We start from the raw sequence: 24,427 nt of genomic DNA, 5'->3' as shown, positions 1-24,427 counted from the left end.
AATATGCTTGCCAAAATATTGTACTATCTTTGCCTTATTCTCTTTTAAACATCTGTAGATTAGCCCAAAGTAAACTGCAAAATAAATGTTAGCAGTAATTGGTTTGAACACAAAAGGTTAACAGGGCTGAGGGAATGATTGAAAATAGCCATGATTGCCTTGCAATCCTTATGCATTTCTTGAATGTCTGTGTTGTCTGATTTTGGCAATTTATTATATAATGTAATGCACTGTATAAATTGTGATCCAAAGTCCATTTTCTACTAGTTTCTGTATCTGCAGCTACAGTAAAAATACCTGCCATGTAATGTGTTTGATTTATTTTTAACGCCTGTAGTACTGACATCTTGAATGGAAGGGGGATGAGGGGAGCTATAGTCAACTGGGAGGGAGAGCAATCATCCCGCAGCTTGGGAAGTAGGGATTGCGGGTGTCACATTTGGCTGATAGTTGTGGGATTTGATACTTCAGGGAAATAAAACCTCTATAGCTTTAAGTTTCAAGTGCAGATAGTATTTTGGGGATGGGGGTGGAAGAAGAGGAAGAAGAGGGTGATAAAAGCCATGCAGGTGGAGAGAGGCTCCTAGGTCTGTCTAAGCCCTGGTCTACACTAGGAGTTGAGGTCGAATTTAGCAGCGTTAAATCAATTTAACCCTGCACCCGTCCACATGACGAGGCCCTTTTTTTCCTACTTAAAGGGCTCTTAAAATTGATTTCTTTACTCCACTGCCGACAAGGGGTTTAGTGCTGAAATCGGCCTTGCCGGGTCAAATTTGGGGTACTGTGGACGCAATTAGACGGTATTGGCCTCCAGGAGCTATCCCAGAGTGCTCCATTGTGACTGCTCTGGAGAGCACTCTCAACTCAGATGCACTGGCCAGGTAGACAGGAAAAGGCCTGCAAACGTTTGAATTTCATTTCCTGTTTGGCCAGCGTGGCAAGCTGCAGGTGACCATGCAGAGCTCATCAGCAGAGGTGACCATGTTGGAGTCCCAGGATCGCAAAAGAGCTCCAGCATGGACCGAACAGGAGGTGCGGGATCTGATCGCTGTATGTGGAGAGGAATCGGTGTTATCAGAACTACGTTCCAGTTTTCGAAATGCCAAAACATTTGTCAAAATCTCCCAGGGCATGAAGGACAGAGGCCATAACAGGGACCCGCAGCAGTGCCACGTGAAACTTAGAGCTGAGACAAGCCTACCAGAGAGGCAAACAGCTGCTCCGGGTCAGAGCCCCAAACATGCTGCTTCTATGATGAGCTGCATGCCATTTTAGAGGGTTCAGTCACCACTACCCCAACCATGTGCTTTGACTCCTTCAATGGAGAGGGAGGCAACACGGAAGCAAGTTTGGGGAACGAGGAAGATGGTAGCTCACAGCAAGCAAGCGGAGAAACCGGTTTTCCCGACAGCCAGGAACTGTTTCTCAACCTGGACCTGAAGCCAGTACCCCCCCAAACCCACCCAAGGCTGCCTCCCGGACCTGCCAGGCAGAGAAGGGACCTCTGGTGAGTGTACCTTTTTAAATAGTATACATGGTTTAAAAGCAAGCGTGTTTAATGATTAATTTGCCCTGGTATTCGCGGCCAGTACAGCTACTGGAAAAGTCTGTTAACATGTCTGGGGATGGAACGGAAATCCTCCAGGGACATCTCCATAAAGCTCTCCTGGATGTACTCCCAAAGCCTTTGCAAAAGGTTTCTGGGGAAGGCAGCCTTATTCCGTCCACCATGGTAGGACACTTTACCACGCCAGGCCAGTAGCACATAGTCAGGAATCATTGCAGAACAAAGCGTTGCAGTGTATGTTTGCTGGCATTCAAACAACATCAGTTCTTTATCTCTCTGTGTTATCCTCAGGAGAGTGATATCATTCATGGTCACCTGGTTGAAATAAGGTGCTTTTCTTAAGGGGACATTCAGAGGTGCCGGTTCCTGCTGGGCTGTTTGCCTGTGGCTGAACAGAAACGTTCCCTGCTGTTAGCTACAGGGAGAGGGTGGGGAGAGGGGTTAGCCAGGAGGTGATGGGAGGCAAAATGCAACCTTGTATCGAAAGCACATGTGCTATGTATGTAATGCTAACAGCAAGGTTTACCTTGAAAGAGTGTACCCATTGTTCTATAAAATGTTTTTTTAAATACCACTGTCCCTCTTTTTTTCTCCACCAGCTGCATGTGTTTCAAGGATCACAGGATCTTCTCCTTCCCAGAGGCTAGCGAAGATTAGAAGGTGAAAAAAGCACACTCGCGATGAAATGTTCTCTGTCCTCCCACACTGACAGAGCACAGATGAATGCGTGGAGGCAGACAATGTCAGAGTGCAGGAAAGCACAAAATGACTGGGAGGAGAGGCGGCGGGCTGAAGAGAGGGCTGAAGCTGATAGCTGGTGGCAGCATGCTGAGAGGAGGCAGGATTCAATACTGAGACTGCTGGAGGATCAAACTCATATGCTCCAGCATATGGTTGAGCTGCAGGAAAGGCAACAGGGGCACAGACCACCACTACAGCCCCTTTGTAACCAAACGACCTCCTCCCTAAGTTCCATAGCCTCCTCGCTCAGACGCCCAAGAACGCGGTGGTGGGGCCTCTGACCACCTAGCCACTCCACCCCAGAGGATTGCCCAAGCAACAGAAAGCTGGCATTCAATAACTTTTAAAGTTTTAAACTTTTAAAGTGCTATGTGGCCTTGTCCTTCCCTCCTCCACCACCCCCCCAGGCTACCTTGGCGCAGTTATCCCCCTATTTGTGTGATGAATTAATAAAGAATACATGAATGTGAAGCAACAATGCCTTTATTGCCTCTGCAAGTGGTGATCAAAGGGGGGAGGGAAGGGTGGTTAGCTTACAGGGAAGTAGAGTGAACCAAGGGGGGGTGGGAGGTTTCATTAAGGAGAAACAAACAGAACTTTCACACCGTAGCCTGACCAGTCATGAAACTGGTTTTCAAAGCTTCTCTGATGTGCACTGCACCCTCCTGTGCTCTTCTAACCGCCCTGGTGTCTGGCTGCGCATAACCAGCGGCCAGGCGATTTGCCTCAACCTCCCATCCTGCCATAAACGTCTCCTCCTTACTCTCACAGATATTGTGGAGCGCACAGCAAGCAGTAATAACAATGGGAATATTGGTTTTGCTGAGGTCTAACCGAGTCAGTAAACTGCGTCAGCATGCTTTTCAACATCCAAATGCACATTTTACCACCATTCTGCACTTGCTTAGCCTGTAGTTGAACAGCTCCTGACTACTGTCCAGGGTGCCTGTGTACAGCTTCATGAGCCATGGCATTAAGAGGTAGGCTGGGTCCCCAAGGATAACTATGGGAATTTCAGCATCCCCAATGGTTATTTTCTGGTCTGGGAATAAAGTCCCTTCCTGCAGCTTTTGAAACAGACCAGAGTTCCTGAAGGTGCGAGCGTCATGGACTTTTCCCGGCCATCCCACATTGATGTTGGTAAAATGTCCCTTGTGATCCACCAGTGCTTGCAGCACTATTGAAAAGTACCCCTGGCGGTTTATGTATTCGCCGGCTTGGTGCTCCGGTGCCAAGATAGGGATATGGGTTCCGTCTATGGCCCCACCACAGTTAGGGAATCTCATTGCAGCAAAGCCATCCACTATGACCTGCACATTTCCCAGGGTCACTACCCTTGATATCAGCAGATCTTTGGTTGCGTTGGCTACTTGCATCACAGCAGCCCCCACAGTAGATTTGCCCACTCTAAATTGATTCCCGACTGACCGGTAGCTGTCTAGCATTGCAAGCTTCCACAGGGCTATTGCCACTTGCTTCTCAACTGTGAGGGCTGCTCTCATCTTGGTATTCATGTGCTTCAGGGCAGGGGAAAGCAAGTCACAAAGTTCCATGAAAGTGCCCTTACGCATGCAAAAGTTTGCAGCCACGGGGAATCATCCCAGACTTGTAACACTATGCGGTCCCACCAGTCTGTGCTTGTTTCCCAGGCCTAGAATCGGCTTTCCACGGCATGCACGTGCCCAATTAGCACCATGATGCCCACATTGCCAGGGCCCGTGTTTTGAGAGAAGTCTGTTTCCATGTCCTCATCACTGTCGTCACCACGCTGACATCGCCTACTTGCCCGGTTTTGCTTTGCCAGGTTCTGGTGCTGCATATGCTGCTGGATAATGCGCGTGGTGTTTAATGTGCTCCTAATTGCCAAAGTGATCTGAGCGGGCTACATGCTTGCCGTGGTATGGCGTCTGCACAGAAAAAAGGTGTGGAACAGTTGTCTGCTGTTGCTCTGACAGAGGGAGGGGCGACTGACAACATGGCTTACAGGGTTGGCTTACAGGGAATTAAAATCAACAAAGGGGGTGGCTTTATAACAAGAAAAACAAAAACAACTGTCACACAGAATGGCCCCCTCAAGGACTGAACTCAAAACCCTGGGTTTAGCAGGCCAATGCTCAACCCACTGAGCTATCCCTCCCCCTGGTATTTCAGGCAGGACTGAATCTCCATTAAACTTTTCAAGGTGCCCCTGACAGATCTCACAGAAACGATTGTTGGCCGTTGATTTCATAGAGGGGGGAGCAAATGAATACAAAACAAATCTAGTGTATTTCTTGTTTTGATCCACTCCATCTATCTTTTACATCTCTGGCTGGCAGCAGACGGTGCAATAGGACTGCTAGCCATCCTCATCTCCTGCCTGCTTGGCAGAAGATGGTGCAATAAGACTGCCGACAGGACTAAAGAGAATGACCTGGTCGAGTCTCTCCTATTTCAGTCCCTGCGCCCATGTCTGCCCAGACGCTCCTGACTGACCTTACCAGGGCGGCCAGGAGAACCATCGTCATGTCCGAGTTGATCAGGCTTATTGCACCGTCTGCTGCCCCAAGGCAATGAGCTGCTGCCGGGTAGCAATGCAGTACCGTGTCTGCCAGCACCCAGGAGATGTAGGGTGACAGTGAGCTGAGCGGGCTCCATGCTTGCCGTGGTATGGCGTCTCCAAAGGTAACTCAGGAAAAAAGGTGCGAAACAATTGTCTGCTGTTGCTTTCACGGAGGGAGGGCCTGAGGACATGTACCAGAACCACCCGCGACAATGTTTTTGCCCCATCAGGCATTGGGATCTCAACCCAGAATTCCAGTGGGTGGCGGGAACTGTGGGATAGCTACCCACAGTGCAACGCTCTGGAAGTTGACGCTAGCCTCAGTACTGTGGAAGCACGCCGCTGAGTTAATGCACTTAATGCACTTAGAGCATTAAGGGACACACACAATGGACTATATAAAAACAATTTCTAAAAAACCGACTTCTATAATTTTGACCTAATTTCATAGTGTAGACATACCCTCAGATAGTACGTGGGGGCGGGGGAAGTTGTTTAAATCCCCATATATGGTTGTATTGTAATACAGCACATAATACTACTACAGTTTCAGGCTGGCCGTATGCATTCGGTTCTCGTGTAATCTGCCAATTCATATGATTTTCACTGCCTCCTCCTGCTCTGACTCCATGATCTACATGGTGTGTTGAGTGCTTGCCATGATATCTAGGGTGCTTTGTGGAAAACTGTTCACCACATAATTTAATAGATTCCAAGGCCAGAAGGTCTGACCTCCAGAAGATCTGTACAACCCAGGCCATAGACGTTCTCCAAAATTGTCCGAAGAGCATATCTTTTAGAGAAGCATCCACTCTTGATTTGAAAATTGTCAGTGATGGAGAATCCATAGCAACGCATTAACTATGTTCCAGTGGTTAATTACCCTCACTGTTAAAAAATTATGCCTTATTTCCAGTCTGAATTTTTCTAGCTTCAATTTCCTACCATTGGATCTTATTATATCTTTCTCTGCTAGACTGAAGATTTGTTCCCCATGTAGATACTTGTAGGCTGTAATCAAGTCACCCCTTAACCTTCTCTTTGTTAGATTCAGAGCTCAGTCTGTTTTGCTTATAACTATGAGGTGCGTTTTCAGATCCTTTAATCATTCTTCTGGCTCTTCTCTGAACCCTCTCCAATTTATCAACATCCTTCTTAAATTGTGGACACAGAAATGGACACAGTATTCCAGCACCAGCCGCACTAGTGCTAAATACAGAGGTAAAACAACCTCTTCTGCTCCTACTTGAGAGTCCTCTGTTTATGCATCCCAGGGTCACATTTGCTGTTCTGAGTGCAGTGGTGGCATCACATGCAAAAAATGTGGTCCAGGTGCTCAGAGTATGGGCAAATAGTGGGAGCATTACCAGAGGTCTTGTCCTTATCTCCTGTCTTCTGCTTGAGCACCTTTGGTTTGACTCTGCATTGGTACCAGCTCAGTGCCTTCATTTGCCCACAGTGTTTATAGATGTCTGCATTTCGGTGACTCTTCTCCCGGTGGGACTGAATATGCAGCTCTCCAAAGAAGGCAATCAAGCCAGGAGCTTGATGGAGGCCCACAAAGTACAGTGTTTTAAGGGACATGGCTACTGTAATGGGTATGGGGTACTGGCTGTGGATACAAGGCAATTTAATGAGAACAAACTATAGTAAAACTGAATTAACCTCCCCATGTTGATAAGACCTTAAAAATGAAGCCCCCAGCCTTCACAACTGTTGTGTCTAATCACCAAGCACCTCTCCCAAAAGATTCCTGTTGGCATAGTATTTGTCACAATGTTAGTACAAGTAGTGTGACTATCATGCATTATTTATTGACAGAGAAAAAAGACACTTATAAGTGCAGAGGGGAGGTTAAATCTAAGCAGAAAGCAAAATGGATTAATAGTGCATCATTCTTGAGAGAAGTAAAAACATGGTTCATGTACTGAAAAGCATGCAAACTGAAGGCCTGCTTCCAAGAACACTTCCACATGTGAGTGACTTTGTTCATGAGAGTATCTTATTCAGTTACTCATGTGTTTGCAGGATCAGAACCGAAACTGAACATGCCATTAAAAGTTAGTTTCATGACTAACTGAGGAAGTGACAATAAAATCATGTGGTTGCTCAATTAAGGCCCAATCCTGCAAGCGTTTATGTACAGAATAACATAAGAACAGCCATACTGGGTCAGACCAAAGGTCCACAAAGCCCAGTATCCTGTCCCCTGACAGTGGCCAATGGCAGGTGCTCCAAAGGGAATGAACAGACAGGTTATCATCAAGTGATCCATGCCCTGTCAGCCAATCCCAGCTTCTAGCAAACAGGGGTCAGGGACACCATTCCTGCCCATCCTGGCTTATAGGTCCATCAATGGCTATCTTCCATGACTCTCTCTAGCTCCCTTTTGAACCCTGTTATAGTATTGGCCTTCACAATACCCTCTGGCAAGGAGTTTCAGAGGTTGACAGTGTGTTGCGTGAAAAAATACTTCCTTGTGTTTGTTTTAAACCTGCTACCTATTAATTTCATTTGGTGACCTCTTGTTCCTGTATTATGAGGAGTAAATAACACTTCCTTATTTACTTTCTCTGTTCCACTCATGATTTTATAGACCTCTATCATATCCCCCCTTAGTCACCCCTTTTCCAAGCTGAAAAGTCCCAGTCTTATTAATCTCTCCTCATATGGAAGCTGTTCTACACCCCTAATCATTTTTGTTGCCCTTTTCTGAAACTTTTCCAATTCCAATAGATCTTTTTTGAGATGGGGTGACCACATCTGCACGCAGTATTCAAGGTGTGGACATACCATGGATTTATATAGAGGCAATATCATATTTTCTGTCTTATTATCTATCCCATTCTTGATGATTCCCAACATTCTGGTTGCTGTTTTGACTGCCACTGCACATTGAGTGGATGATTTCAGAGAACTATCCACAATGACTCCAAGATCTCTTTCTTGAGTGGTAACAGCTAATAGACCCCATCATTGTATATGTATAGTTAGGATTATGTTTTCCAATGTGTATTACTTTGCATTTGTCAACATTAAATTTCATCTGCCACTGTGCCCAGTACAGATCCCTGGGGGACACCACTATTTACCTCTCTCCATTCTGAAAACTAACCATTTATTCCTACCCTTTGTTTCAGTTTCCTATCTTTTAATAAGTTACCAGTCCATGAGAGAACCTTCCCTCTTATCCCATAACTGCTTATTTTGCTTAAGAGCCTTTGGTGAGGGACCTTGTCAAAGGCTTTCTGAAAATCTAAATACACTATATCCACTGGATCTCCTTTGTCCGCATGCTTGTTGACCCCCTCAAAGAATTCTAGTAGATTGGTGAGGCATGATTTCTCTTTACAAAAACCATGTTTATTATTTTCCAGCAAATTATGTTCATCTGTGTGTCTGACAATTTTGTTCTTTACGATAGTTTCAGCCAGTTTGCACGGTACTGAAGTGTAGTTGCCAGGGTCACTTCTGGAGCCCTTTTTAAAAATTGGCATCACATTAGCTATCCTCCAGTCATTAGATATAGAAGCTGATTTAAATGATAGGTTACAGATGACAGTTAGTAGTCCTGCAGTTTCACATTTGAGTTCCTTCAGAGTAACTTCGGAATAACTTGTGTGAGTAGTGCCATTTTTGCAAGATTGAAGCTGGAAGGCATGTACCCCTCTTTGTGATTGTTATGGCTTTGGTTGGTTTAATAATCTATCTCCACTTCATTTAAGCGCTGTGGCAGAAGGAGTTTTTGGAAGGGATTTGAAGGTACCAAAGGCAGTACCAGTTTTTTTTTCACTGACTTGCCTTGCTGCTGCACTTCTACTGACTTTGCTTATGGTTCAAGTTTTTGTTTGTTTCATTAGATTAATATTTACTGGCCAGACATCCTTGGTCCAGAAGTGTTCTTGAAAGTGAACATTTTAAAAATTGGCCACTAATTTTGGGAGCTTCAATTTGAGACACCGTATTTTTAGAAAGTCTGAGCACACACAACTCCAGTTGAAGTTAATAGGAACTGAAGGTGTTAGGTTCTCTATCAAGCCCTAAGAATTTCCAGTAGGGCACCCAGAATTGATGGCTATTATTGAAAAATCTAGCTGTTGCCTTAGAGATTTCTAAATGTCAAATATATTATCACTATAAAGAAACCCACACCATTTAACAAATGCACTGAAAAATCAGCAGTGATCTGTAAACTTCCTGATATTTGTTATGTGGCCCCATTCTTTTAACACATTGTCTACAGAATTATACAGAGGTGTAGGAGTGGATGGCCACATATGACGACATATTTTAAGATGTAAGGTTTACTTAGTCATGTGGTGAATTGAAAGTGCATGATGGAACTGACAGTTTTGACTGAAATTATTGAGACAAAGGTGTTTGTTCCCATGTTACACTGAGTTCTGATATTTTTCATTTATTTGTCTATTCCTATTAACTGTGTTACACACAGAGACAGATTTTCGTAAACATTAAGAGCAGTCTGTATTTTTCTGGAACATGTGACATTGGGTGGTTTAATACTTAGAATTCCAAACTCATATGGACATTTATAACCCCAGTCAATTTTTCTATGTCTTCCTTGTATGAAGGCTGATCAAGGTGAGCTTCCAGGAGGGAAAACTAATTTTACATAAAGATTGTAGTTATTATAGACACTAGCAGAGAAGAAACCTTTCAAAGATAATTATACTGTATAATTTTTTGCTTTTTGAAAATCATCATTAACACATTGCTTTTTTCTTCACATTTTTATTAGTTACCGGACAACCTGCAAAGAGTAAACGTCCAAAGGAACCAGGAGAAAACAAAATTAAACCTGCCAACAAAAAAATGAAGCCCAAACTCCCTAAATTAAAGGAGAGAGAATCCAGTGACTCATCCACAAAATCCCAGTCCATAATGATCCAAGTGATGGATAAAGGCCGCTTCCAGAAACCTGCTGCCACTTTGAGTCTGCCTGCAGGGCAGAGCATAGAACTACGATGTAAAGGGAATAAAATTGGGTGGAGTTATCCTTCATACCTAGACACCTTTAAAGACTCCAGGCTCAGGTAAGTTTCCTTTCATTTGAAAGAAGCTAGAAACTTTATTTTCCAGTTGAAACACATTTTTATATTAAGTTTTTATGGTCAGGATATTTCACCTTGAAAGGAATATATCTTTTTGATAATCATAAAAGATAGGAACCTGGCACGAGTAGAAAAAAATTCTCCTGTAATTAAACCAATTTACTGTATTGGAAAATAATTATTTGCATAAGCAGGCAATATTTTTAGGTCTATGTAGATTTCTTCTCCCTTCTGTGACTTTAATTTCCATAGCCAGTGCTGCTATTAACAAAAAAAGCATGTTGGATCAAAGAAGCATTAGCAGAGTTTTATGGAGAAACATACTTAGGGTCTCATCACACACTATCTGGCCCTATCACTGCTGGTTGCTAATGCTTGCCTACGTACATGACCATATATTTACCAATACCTGCTTTAATATGGCAAAATTCGGCAGTCTTTACTCCTTATTTAGGCAAAACTCCCATTGTCTTAGTGGGAACTTTAAGTGAGTGTACAATGACTGCAGAATTTGGCCCTTAAGGATTTATTGATTCATGTCAGCAACACATACTTCAGTGATACCTGTCTTAAAGGACTGAAAAAAAAAATAGCTTAACTAAAATGATTTTCTAATAAAGGAAGAGTAGAATTGCAGCAGAGCAAAAATATTTTCAGTCCATTTGGGGTTGCTTTGGGTGCTTGCTTTCAGCAATAGTACGTATGGCTGTTTATTTGTCTGTAGTTAATTTATTTATTTTTAATATGGAATGTGATGATTGTTTAATAATATGCAGAGATGGAGGTGGGTAGCCACATGTGACAATAGATGTTAGAGAGAGAGAGAGATTTGATGAGTGATAAGTATTAGTGTTTTAAAGTTTGAATTAAATCAGAAATATATTTAACAGTATGCAACACATGGGTGACCGAGAAGGAGTGGGACATAGGTTTGAGGGATCAATGATAAAATTCATGGGTGTAGGTGGGGAGAGTCTGCAGAATTTGGGATTGTCCTAGATTTGGCCATTTGTCTGCATTTTCAGAAAATGAGTATGGAGTGTAGATCTATAGAAGGTTAGAGTTGTGATCTGGGAAAGAAATATTGAGGGTCCTGTTTACATGAAAAGTAAGCCCACCAGTAAGATTACAAACTTTAGTGGGCAACTTTTATGTGCCAAGTTTGGGATGTGTCAAGGGTAACAGACAATCATTATTCCACAGAATATGGAAGTTGGATTGTATTGGAGAGAACTCCGACCCTTAATGCCATGGGGTAGATCCTCAGCTGGTGTAAATTGACTTCAGTGGTGTTATCACAGTTTATACCAGCTAAGAAGGTGCCTCATCACTGGAGGATGAGAGAAGCTGTGTGGGGGAATCTCACAACTATTATTGACTGAAAAATTGTAAAATATTTCTGAAGAGTCAGGTGACTAAATGAAATTGACCAGAACATGCAGGTATGACTAAAGTGAGAAACACTGGTTCCCAAACATATTAAATTGTTAATGAAATATTGTACATTTCCCAAAGCCCTAAACCAACCAACCAACCAACCAATCAAGGGACTTAAAAAAAACTTAAGTTGAAATGTATTTTGATTTTTCTAAATATTTTCTAGACTAAAATACTAATACCTTTCCATGCCTCTCCCCACTGACACATTTTCTTTCCTCTCCTCTGTTCTCTTTATGTTCTTCCTTTTGAAACCTGATATTTGCTTCCAAAAAGATAAGAACTAGATGGATAGAAACCTGGTTTTTGGGCCTCATCTACCTTTCAGAGGAAGTCCATTACATTCCTTAGTCTTCTAAACCTTTAACTAGGGACAGATACAGGGCCCACACCTGGTCCCATTGAAGTCAGTGGGAATTTAGCCGTTGGCTTCAATGAAAGTAGAATTGGAGTCATAATGTAAAAATGAAATATTTTCCATTTGAGTTAGGAATAAAGCTTATTCTTCTTTTCTGTCTACCAGCTACAGTTTTATGCAGTCTTTTTTGTCTTTGGTTACATTAATTTAATTAATCAAATATAATCTTTCAAATGGTTTATAAATTATATTTTGTAGCAGTTAGGTGCTTCCTTGATACAGTAGACAGTAAATCAATATTTATTCACCTGCTGGTAAAGCATTTTTTCCAAAGACCTCTTTAATCTTTTTCCTGCTGTCAGGTTCCTATCCATTCTTGAGATCTGAATTTAACCTTTAGTAACATCCATTTAAACCGATAAATGAGAATTTATTTTACTTCCTTTAATTCAAGATAGGCTTTTGGTGGCAATTACCTCTGCCAGAAAGTATCTGCTACCAGTGTGTTTATTTTTCAGCTAGTGGAATCCTGAGTTTACATTTCCATTTAAGAGTGTTAAATGAGTTCATCTTTTATACCATAGCTTGAATTTGGAAGTTCCCCACGCCTCTCACTTTTTTGTTTAGATTATAATGAATTAAGATGTTTAAATATTGAAAACATAGCTTTCCAACAAAAATGCTATGTGTTTGCCATTCCCCAAAGTTACAACAAAGAGAAGTGTTTCAGGTCCTGAAGTCTAATGCTCTTCAGTATGGATGTTGAAAAGAAGGGAGATGGTTCAGAGAAGAGCTACAAGAATGATTAAAGGTCATGTAAACATATCTTACAGTGAGAGACAGAAGGAACTCAATATGTTTAGTTTTTCAAACTGAAGATTTTAAGAGCTGTCTTGATCACAGTTCATAATTACTGAGCAAGTAGAAGATGCCTTTTTGCTAGATTTTTAAGAGCTTTCTTGTACAAAGACATAACAAGATCTAGTGGCTGGAAGTTGAAGATGGCAAAGTTCAAACTGGAAATAAGGCATACTTTTAACAGTGAGGGTTATCAACTATTGGAATAGCTTATCAAGGGATGTGGTAAATTCTCCATCACTTTGGACTCTTTAAATCAAGGTTGTATGTTTTTCTCACAGATATGACTTAATTCGCCACAAGTTGTTGGATGTAATGCAGGAAACACTGGGTGAAATTGTATTACTTCTATTATGCAGGAAATTAAACTAGTTTATCATAATAGTCTCTTCTGGCCTGAAAAATCGGTGAATCTGTTCTTTAGTTTTCCATGAGGATAAGATGGTCCTTCAACCTTTTAATTTTCTTCATAAAGCAGTTTCAGATATTCAGCAGGATCTAGTTTTCAAAGGGTCATGCTGCCTTCATTGCTTGAATATAAGGAGAGGTGTGTTTACCCAAAAAGTAATTTAATAAAACCTTGGGTTTTTTGCAGTAGTGGTGTTTTTCTGGTGTTGGGGGAAGGGTCCAAAAAGAGAGACCATTTCCAAACAGCATCTTCCTAAATGAACTCAAGGATGTATCAAACCATGCCACAAAAGTTAAATTGCCTCCCCCAGAAGAGTTATTACACACAAGTTCTAGTGGCTTCCAAGAAATGTTTGCCTCTAATTCTTATTAATGAGTTTTGCAGAGATCATAAAAGTTAAAGATGGAAAAGACATTTTCATCATCCAATTAATTTCCCTGCCAGTGCATTATTATTTTCTGCAGTATACTTTATACTGCTGTGCCACTTGGCTTTCGCTTCACATTTTTACCCAGAGTTACTGGTTTAAACCCAGAGGCTAAGTTGACAGAGCTTGCTGGATAAGGCAGTCTCTTTAAACAGACATGATTGGTTTATCTTCAAAGTGATTCCTGCTCAGTAGTTTCCAAAAGTGGAAATATTGGAGGAAAATATATAAAGGAAGAAAAAAGTGTACCCAACCTACAGGTTCATTGCCCTTCCCAGCTCTCAGAAATAGTGAAAAAATATATTGCTTCTGTAGATGTACACTCTCCTTCCTTCCATCCCTGCTTGTCTTTTCCAGGAAAGCAGTCAGGGGCTTATGAAGGCTACATACTTTCTTTATGCTCTCTAATGACTGTTAGTTGCTTTAACTTCTCCTAGTGTGTAGATTGGTGGAGACTGTATATTCAGAAAAAAGAAAAGGAGGACTTGTGGCACCTTAGAGACTAACAAATTTATTTGAGCATGAGCTTTCGTGAGCTACAGCTCACTTCATCGGATGCATTCAGTGGAAAATACAGTGGGGAGATTTATATAATGCATCCGATGAAGTGAGCTGTAGCTCACGAAAGCTTATGCTCAAATAAATTGGTTAGCTCAGTGGTTTGAGCATTGGCCTGCTAAACCCAGGGTTGTGAGTTCAATCCTTGAGGGGGCCATTTAGGGATCTGGGGCAAAAATTGGGGCTTGGTCCTGCTTTGAGCAGGGGGTTGGACTAGATGATCTCCTGAGGTCCCTTCCAACCCTGATATTCTATGATTCTAGTCTCTAAGGTGCCACAAGTCCTCCTTTTCTTTTCGTGGATACGGACTAACACGGCTGCTACTCTGAAACCTGTACATTCAGAGAACTCTACTTACAGACAAATAATACCATTTTTAGAGTTAATACTGGATTTTTTACTGTAGGAAATTACAGCGGCAAGCCTACTTCTATGAAGACACTATAGTCAGGAAAACCTGCTGCTTTCAAATTTTACTGTTCCTCAACAGGACTGCTGGCTGTCATTTAGACAATTAGTGTATTTTCTTTTGTAGTTAATAAAGCTATAGCATCTTTGTCCAGAAGGTGGCAGATGTCAGCTGTAAGATCAGTTTTGTCTTTTGCCGGAGTGAGTTAAGAATAAATAAAGTAATAATGTAAAGGGTCTGATTTTCAACACAACCTTAACTAGGCCTCAATTTTCATGCAGGTGCAATTATTTGCTGACACAGTCTAGATCATTTAGATGTCAAAATACCTGACTCTATCTGCAGATCAGGTTAGGTTTGTTTCCAGATCTTTTAGAAACTTGATTGGATGGGTGCAGCTGAATCTGAAACACGGTAGAACAAAGGAACTAATTTTCATGGTCATAAAAAAATAAATAAATTCAGAATTTATGTAGCTGACCAAATTGTTCAGAGGGGCTCTGACTGGGTACTTTTCACCTTCCCTCTTCCTTTGAAGCATTGGATTGCTTAAAAGGTCTATACTGAAATGTTATTTATTTCTTTTTTTAAAAGATCATCTAAAGCATTTAGTGAAATATTCAGGCTGATTTTTCAGAATCAACTACTTGATTCTAGCTGTAAACAGTTTACAAATGAGTTGCATCATACATGCATTTAACTTACGCAAATTCAACTATACGCGCTCGGCAAAAGAAAAATAACAAGATACCTGTAAATAGTGTGGGCAATTCCGCCCACCATTCCACACAATGAGCGTATGCCCTGGAGTGAGTGTGAGATGAAAGACGTGAATCTGCTGTTCCCTCAGGCGGTCTCAGTTCCCGCGTGCCTCACATAGTGTGAGCATCTCGCCGCACTGAGTGTGATTCTAGTGTTTAAAGATGCTGTACGTATTTTTCATACAACATGGCCCCTAAACGCAAGCCAACTACTTCATCTGATGCTCAACTGAAGAAACAGTGATCTGTTCCAATGCTGGAGGAAAAACTGGCTGGGTTGGACTTACTGAGAGATGGTATGTCGGTCTCCAACGTGGCGCATAAATATGGCCGCAATGAATCTAGCATCTGTGCCATCAAGATTCGAGAGAGAGAAATTCGTCAAGCCGTGGCATCAAGTGCTCCAATAACTGAAGACTTAGTGAAGACTGAAAAGGCATTAAACTTATGGCTGGAAGACATGAACCATAAATGTGTGCCTATCGATGGCAACACATTGCAAGAAAAGGCTCTTAGCCTCTATGCGCTGTTCAAACCTCCTGCTGAAGAGGGACAGCCTTCTGATGAGAAGGAATTCAAAGCCAGCCAAGGTTGGCTTAACAGTTTTAGGAACCGCTTCAACCTCAAAAACTGCAGACTGCTGGTGAAGCTGCACCTGCCAATGAAGAGGCTGCAAAAGCCTACCCTGAACAATTAAAGAAAATAATAGAAGAAAAGGGCTATCTTCAGGAACAAGTTTTTAAAGCTGATGAGAGGGGGCTCTTCTGGAAAAAAATGCCCAACCGCTCTTACACTTTGAAATCAGAAAGACTAGCTGCTTTGAAGCCGGGGTCTTAAGACTGTGTGACTGTCTTGTTTTGTGGCAATGTGGCTGGGCATTTAATAAAGCCGGGCTTGCTCTACAGGGCTGCAAATCCCCGTGCCCTAAAAGGCAAGAACAAAAATCTCTTGCCTGTGTTCTGGCAATCAAATAACAAGGCTTGGGTGATGGCAGCATTATTTCTGGATTGGTTCCACAAGTGTTTCATTCCAGAGGTCAAGCGGTACCTCGAAGAGAAAGGACTTGACTTCAAAGTGTTGCTGATCGTAGACAATGCTCCGGGCCACCCTGCGGTATTCCGGTTTGCGCATAACGACGTTGAAGTCGTCTTTCTCCCCCCCCAATACCACCTCCAACCTCTCGACCAAGGCATGATTTGCTGTTTCAAGGCCATGTACGCGAGGCTTGTGTTCTCACGGATATATAGCGCTATGGATGCTGATCCCAATCTTAATGTGATGGAGTGTTGGAAGTCTTTCAACATTGCTGATTTGCATCACTTATATTAAACAGGCAATGGATGCAATCAAGCCTGAAACAGTTAATGCATGTTGGCGAAACCTATGGAAAGAATGTGTGAATGATTTTAAGGGTTTCCTGACCATTGACAAAGAAGTGAAACGCATTGTTCAGGTGGCCAGGCAAGTGGGTGGTGATGGCTTCATCAATATCCTTGAGGAAGAAATTGAAGAATTAATTGAGAGCCATAGAGAAACATTGACTAACGAAGAGTTAGAGGAACTGATAAGATAGTCTACAGAAGACTAAGATGATCATGACGAACAGGAAGAGCCAGCAAGTTGGAATCTTCATAAATTTGCTGAAGTGCTCCAAGCAGCGAAACACTTGAATGATTTAATTTCTGAATACTATCCCTCTATGGAACGAAGCCTCAAAATCACAAGTAGTATTACGGATGATTTGAGACCATATCAGGAAATGTTTGAGCAGCTCAAGAGCCAACAGCAACAGTTGCCGATCATGTTTTTCAAGGAAAAACAACCAGCAGCAGATGAGCCTACGCAATCAACTTCTCGAGCTGAACCAGAGCCAACCACTTTGTCTATGACTCTCTCTCTGTTACCTCCGTCTCCTGGATCGACATCAAGCCCTGATGACCCCCTGTAATTAAAAATACAGGGCTGTAAAATTTATATTTTGCATATGTACTCTTTATTATATACTGTATGTTACTGGATACATTATACATTTATACATATTACTGTACAGGGTTGTATACACAAAATCATGTACAGTATACTGTACTTTATGGGAGATTTAAGTGATTTTCAAGAGTAATTTTGACTATATGCGATTTTCGCCTTACGCGATGACTTTAGAACCTAAGCCTCGCGTAAGATGCAAATCCGCTGTATTCCTTTCAGCTAGAAAAGTTTGATACATACCTCCTAGCAGTGCATTTTAGAACAGTAGATTGATTATAGCTAATTTATGGACATTTAAATACTAGAAGTACTTTCTCATGCAGAAATCTTGTACTGCAGTATTATAATTATGGCCCTACCAAATTCACGGTCCATTTTGGTCAATTTCATGGTCACAGGATTTAAAAAATAGTAACTTTCATGATTTCAGCAGTTTAAATCTGAAGTTTCTTGGTATTGTAATTGTGGGGGTCCTGACTCAAAAGGGAGTTGGAGGGGTGGGGGTCAAAAAGTTATTGTAGGGGCGTTGCGGTACTGCTACCTTTACTTCTGCACTGCCGCTGGCAGGGCGCTGCCTTTAGAGCTGGGCACCCGGCCAACAGCTGCCGCTCTCTGGCTGCCCAGCTCTGAAGGCAGCGCAGAAGTTAATGTGGCAATATTGTGACACCCCTTAAAATAACCTTGCAACCCTCCTGGAACTCCCTTTTGGGTCAGGGCCAACAATTTGAAGCTGGTCTCCCCCATGAAATCTGAATAGTGTAGGATAAAAGCACACAAAAGATCAGATTTCATGGTGGCAGACCAGATTTCACGATCCGTGACGTGTTTTTCATGGCCGTGAATTTGGTAGGGCTGTAATTATCTTTGATAAGTTGGTGGAAAAGTGTAAACTAAAAATGTTATGGTGGTATGTATTTTTACTATCTCTAAGAATATCTTCAGCTAAATCTCCCAAACTTTTTGCTGTAATGCTAGCAGGCACAGATGTAAAACAAACTCAGTGTTTTTGTTTGTTCTAAATAGAATGTGAAAGCAGATTTGCTGTCCTAAGCATTCCCTTATTTTAAAAACAAATTCTTTCTATTGCATTTTAAAACAGAATATTCCATGTGGAGAAATGCTCGCTATTATTCATGAGTAGCAAAAATAGTATCACTTTGTCCAGGACACAATTTCTAGATGTAACAGCCTCATTAGAAGTAAAGGAATATCTTTGCACAAGGAGTAATCATTATTAATCTGTGATAGTTTTTTCAGGGATGAAACTGAACCAATTATTAATGAAAAAAGAAAAATGCAAGAGGAAGGAAAAGAGAGAACTCTAATCACAAGTTACTGACATTAAACAATTATTTTCAGCAGTTTTCTTGATAGACTTCTTATCCTTAGGAGACACTACTTCTCCATGAATTAATAATTTGGGTGTCTTAACATTTCCAGAATTCCCAGGAGGAGTGGGGGAGCATCAAGAATAAGTTAACAACAAAAAGACTAGGGTCCAGTTAATAAAACACAAGAGAAAGCATATAGACTTTGAGCAGGACTGGTTCTGGCAATTGATACTTGCCCAGGTGTGGCTTGGGATGGCCCTGTACCCCATTTTTGGATAGGATGAGACCAAAAATAGCACATCTGCTTGGTGATCTATGACTGCTATCAAGACTATTCCTTGTAAATAAATGGCAGTCATGACTTGATGGCACCAAATGGCCCCTTTGTGCAATCACATGGCACAAATAACTACACACACACACACACACACTTGACAGGGCTTGTTTACATGGTGGGATGGGGTAATGTGCCCTATGGGGGTGTGATTTTTAAAGCACTTACCATGTTGTGCATTAATTGGTCCATGTAGCTCCTGGTGGTGGACAATGAAGGTTCCCTAGCATGCTTTAACCTAGTATTCGGAAACAGCACTAGGTTAAAGCATACTACGGAGCCTATAGTGTGTACCAGCAAGGGCTGATTAAATTAACCAATTAGTGCACAACATGTTAGTACCTTTTAAAAATCACACCGCCACAGGACACATTACTCCAGTGTGTAGAGCAGCCCTTAGATCCAATGCAATGGCAAAAGGTTAAAAAAATCCCAAACACTTTTGAGTCCTGTTAATATATCAGTGCATAAAATAAGTGAGCTGTTGGAGATACGGAACCATAAGAAGATATCTTGTAGCCATTCCAGGTAGTGCCTTCATTTGCAACAATCCTATCAATGTTTAGTTCAGTAGTTTTACTGTCAATAAAATTCGAATATATCCACTTAGTTTCCCTGCAGTTTTGCAAGGTGAAGTTGCTGTGACTGATATGTTGGTTAATGGAAAGCATCACTTTCTCTTTGACTCAAATGCAGATATATAATTAAGATACACTATGGTAAATGGTTTCAGAGTGGTATCCGTGTTAGTCTGTATCAGCAAAAACAAGTAGGAGTCCTTGCGGCACCTTAGAGACTAACAAATTTATTTGGGTGAAAGCATATGCCCAAATAAATGTTAGTCTCTAAGGTGATGCAAGGACTTCTCGTTGTTTATGTTGTAAATGTTGACAGATATGGGATTTTTAAAACTATCCAAACAATACTTTTAGCTAGTAATTACCCTTGCTGCTATTCTTTAATCCACACAGAGAGAAAGGCCTTAATTCAATGTCCCCTGGTAAATTATAACTCTGATAGTGAATAGTTTTTTTTGTCATAGCAATTTATTACAGCTTAAATCCAATAAAATGTATCACATAACAAAAACTTACTGTATATTGATAATACCTTTTTTTAATGGAGGATACTAAAGCAGTCAGATCACTTTAGCCACTAGTGAAGCCTAGCCACATTAGAGGTGAACAACAGAAGCTTTGTAAAACTACAATACAAAACTGAACAACGCTATAGAACTGAAATTAAGATTACTATAGTTTATTGACCCTGTGGAGGGAATTTGTTTGCACACTCCCTCTCTTAAGAAAGTAAGGATGGTCTAGTGGTTAGGGTCTGGACTGGAACTTGAGATGTAGGTTCAAGCCCTGCCTGAGCCACAGACTTTGTATGTGGCCAAGTCACTTAACATACCCTGTGCCTCAGTTCTCCAACTATAAAATGGGGATAATATGTCCCTACTTCAGAGTGCTGTGGGGCACTCCTATTATGGTGATGAGAGCTATATATGTGCATAGATTTACAGACTGCACTGGAATTTTACCAAGACACCAGGTTTAATACCCTTATTCTTGTGAAAAGTGCCATGGGTTCTCCTAACTCTTGGCTTTCTGACTACACAGGGCTGTTGAGGCTAAAATGCATATAAAAAGATTGTGAGGTACCCGGATACATATCTCAGTAAAGCACTAAGGCTGGCAAAAACATTATGTGAAACAGAATTCTATGCAGAAACAATGGGTCTTTGGGGAATAGTTCAAACAGCTGTGCTGGAAAACTATAAGAATAAGAGTCTGAAAAATAAAGCTGAAAATTGTTCTTGGAGGGAGCCTGATCCTTAAGGTACTGATACCCTCAACTTCCAGTAGCTACAAAAAGACTTGAGGGCAGTCAGCCCCGTCCAGAATTGAGTTTATAGAAACAAAGTCGCTGGCAGCAGCTGAAATCTTTTTGAGTCTTGAGGATATTATTGTAGTACCTGTTCTGATGCCAAGAGGGTGTTTTAGCATGGGAGGTCTTGGGGGAGAGCTCTCTCTTTGAAGATGAGTTCTATTTCCTTTCTGTATACGATAAGGAGTTCCTTGGGAGGAGGGAAACCATGTGGTTTTGTGCTAATTTAAATTTGGCAATCAGAGATTGTACCCACCCACAGAAAATACAAAAGTGAGGGGGGTGCGGATAAGAGCCAGACATTTTGGCTCCACTCTATTCTTATCAGGCATTCAACCCACCAACATGATAAGGGGAAGACTGCAGCCTGGATAATATTTTAAAAGACAAAGGTGATTTATAAGAAGGATATAATTATAACAAGAAAATTGTGTCATAGTGATAGTGGATATGGCTTCTTAGTTATTTTACAGATGTATTTCAGGCTTTGTAAATACACTGTAATGAGAACACTTCTGTTACGATGAGATGGAGGTGATTTTTTTTTTTTTTTTTTGCATTTGGAAACTAGACACTTTCACAGTCTTGAATATTTCTGCAACTACTAACATTTGTAAAATTCTGCAATGAAAGAAAAAGAGAGAGGGAGAATTTTTGTCTCTTAAGTTTGTGGGAGATATCCCTTCCAAATTCCTGAGCAGAATATGGGCACAACAATAACAACAACACTTTTTCAGGTTTTACGCTGATGTGAATGCTTGCTAGGACAGGACTTTAGAAGTTTAGTTAGTGATGTGTGAATAATAGAACTCATTACATATCTTGCTATTGACTAATGATTTGTTTAAGGTGTTCCTAGTAATTGGGGATGCTACTTTTCAATATCTTATTCTACAGCAGGTATATTTTGACACCTCATTCTTGATAATGTTTCTTCTTAATGGGTATTTTAGTATAGATACACATCTCATGTAAAATCCTTAAAGCGAAAACCAACCAACCGTAAAGGGACACTTTCAAGTCAAATTTGCCCTCAGATATTCAAATATAAATGTCTTATAGTTTAAAATAATCTATTTAAATATTTTCATTATTTCTTTTAAAATTCCATTGTACATATTTTTAACATAGAAACATTCCCCTTTTAAGCATTTGTGACCCAAACATTTCAGCATGGCACAACTGAGAACCTGAAAATGAAAAACTAGAATTTGACTATAAACTCAAGTGAAACTGACTAGTCAATTTCTAATGTCCAAGAATTCCTTTTCCCCTCCAGCAAATTAGTATTGATTAGTATTAACAAAGTACTGAAAATCAAATTAGATTATTAAAATCCAGAGTAACTTGTGACAGCTACGGACAATTTCTTTTTAAAACCATGATTTTTAACTTGCCAGTCCCTCTAATGCAAACCAGATGCTTGGGTGCAATGTGGGGTGACTGTATCATGGAAACAGAACTGCCATTACATTCCTTTATGTATGGATTCTTCCATTTGTCAGATCTGAATAAAACTAAATTCTGTACAACACCTCACATACAGTATTTTATGGTCCATGCATTTGTCAGTGTTGAAAGGGCAGGAGGAAAATACTGAATTTAAATGTAGAGCCACAGCTATGGAGTGTGGGTGAAAGTAAGAGGTGGGGAAGGGGTGTGTGACAGAAGTCTACTGGCAAAGGCTCCCTTAGGCACCTGAGCCTGCTCTACTTTATGTTGGGGCCAGCACAGACCAGCTCCTAGAATCAGGAAGCTATAACTGGCTCTCTGATGCCCTTCTAGTTGTCCTCGAGTGTGGCGCTCTGATAAAAGGGAGAATCTGCCTTTCTAGCTTTAAATGTCCATGCAGTCTTGTGTGTCATGTGGTCACCAACTTCCAGTCCAGTTGTGGACAGACAGCCTCTTCAGTGCCACGCTGGCCGTGATTTAACATCATGGGTACGTCCACACAGCATTTTGGAGTGAGCCTCCCAGCCAGAGATGACAGACTAGGGAGCGCTCTGAAAATAGCTGTGTAGGTAACACTTGGACGTTGCGGCTCCGGCTGGAGCCTAGGCATAGGCTTCAGAGCCCAAGCTCCAGCTGGAGCTGCAACTTCAAACACTGTCTGTAAAGCTATTTTTAGACCACTAGTGCAAGCCCCCTAGCTTGAGTCTGCCAATCAGGGCTGAGAGGCTTGCTCCTTAGTGCTGTGTACACGTACCCCTTATAGCATTCGAGAGGATGTATGTTCTTATAAATGGCCTAATAATAAACATAGGAGCTGATCTCACTCCCACTGAAATCAGTGCAAAACCCCAGTTGATTTCAGGCCTGCTCCTGCTCCTACTAAAGGCTGTGTTTTGTTTTGTTTCCCCTAACCAGCAGGAGAAGTGCTGCTCTGTGCTGTCTCTGCTTCCCTCCCCACCTCCCCCATGGATCTGTTAATAACAATAGCCATAGTCTTACATACTTTATAGCACTTTTCATCTCAGTATCTTGAGATTTATGTCCTGTGTTTCTAAATCTAATGCTTCAGGGCTTCAGCTGGTCATCTGGAGGGATCCCTTCCCCCGCTCCCCTCCAAATGTATTCTGCGGTGGTTTATTTTTGTTTTTGGTTTTTTTATTGGGTTTCCTTCCTCTGAAACATCAGAGATGGCCACAGCTAGAAATGAGACACTGGATGGGATAAGCCAGGGCTCTGATACGTCACAGAGCATCTCTCTCTCTGGTGCTTGGCTGGCTGGTTCTTGCTCACCTGCTCAGGGTCTAACTGATTGCCATATGTGGAGTTGGGAAGGAGCTTCCCCCTTGTAGGATTGGTAGTGACCTAGGGGGTGCTGTGGTGTGGAGGTAGGAGGTTTTGCCTTTGGCTGTGGTGCAGCTCAGGCCCTCCTATTCTCTACCTGTGGCATGTAATAGCTTAGTCTTCTGTAGGCTGTAATACTTCGGTATAATTTTGGTTGTTGAGTTTAGTGTGCAGGTGCTGAGTGGTGACGGTTGCCTGTGATGGTGGTGAAGGTCAGACTAGATGATCTGGTGGTCCCTTCTGGCCTTAAGCTCTGTGTCTCTAAGCTCTTTTCAAAGTTGGGTAAGCATCATTAATTGTTGCTATGTTCTAGATTGGTTAGAGAGAGATTTTCAAAAGCAATCAGTGGAATTAGGCACCCAATTCCCATTGAAAATCAGAGAGAGTTAGGTACCTATTCCCTTTGGAAACTCCCACCCTAAACGACTTGCCCAAGGTCACATTGTGGCAGCGGTAGAGTTGGGAACAGAGCCTTCCAGACTCCCCTCACCACTGGGAAATACTACTGATACTTTTTCTTGTAATCCAAACCACCAGTATAGGGGAACAACCCAAACAACCGTTATAAGCAGAGCTGACAAAGTACTCTTCATCTCTACGTTGTGACCCTGCACATGGTAAAATCCTAGCTCTTGGAAAGAAACCTTACATATTTTTATTGTGTCGGATGTTTTTGATTGGCCTGGAAGAAAAACACAGAGGGTAAAATACAGCCCAGCTCTAAGCAGCCACAGACTCCCCCTAGTTTAACCGGGAGTTGCACCCGTTCATGTTAAATTCCATCCCCACTTCAGATGCTCTGGAGTTTGAACGCTGGAACTTATTGCCTGCACTAAATAGCAAGAGTGGTGTATATTCTTCTCCCAATATGCCTGCATTAATGTTAGCTATCTGTTTGCACTGAGAGGAGAAGGACTGACTGACTGTTTCCTGTTTTCTCCCTAATCTGCATGCACA

At 41.6% G+C, this 24,427-nt stretch overlaps 1 protein-coding gene across 1 annotated transcript in view; it reads left to right on the top strand.

Annotated features, from left to right (window-relative positions):
* PDGFRL (platelet derived growth factor receptor like) overlaps window positions 1–24,427 on the top strand; it is a 47,487-nt gene that overhangs the window by 5,609 nt on the left and 17,451 nt on the right. The window contains exon 2 of the mRNA XM_048848162.2: window positions 9,610–9,904. Coding sequence (XP_048704119.1) covers window positions 9,610–9,904 — 295 coding nt within the window. The remainder of the gene's footprint in view (window positions 1–9,609; window positions 9,905–24,427) is intronic.

Source organism: Caretta caretta, chromosome 4 (genome assembly GCF_965140235.1).
Source record: "Caretta caretta isolate rCarCar2 chromosome 4, rCarCar1.hap1, whole genome shotgun sequence".
Classification (NCBI taxonomy): domain Eukaryota; kingdom Metazoa; phylum Chordata; order Testudines; family Cheloniidae; genus Caretta; species Caretta caretta.
The sequence above is the reverse complement of the archived record's forward strand: the minus strand, read 5'-3'. Positions and strand labels throughout refer to the sequence as shown.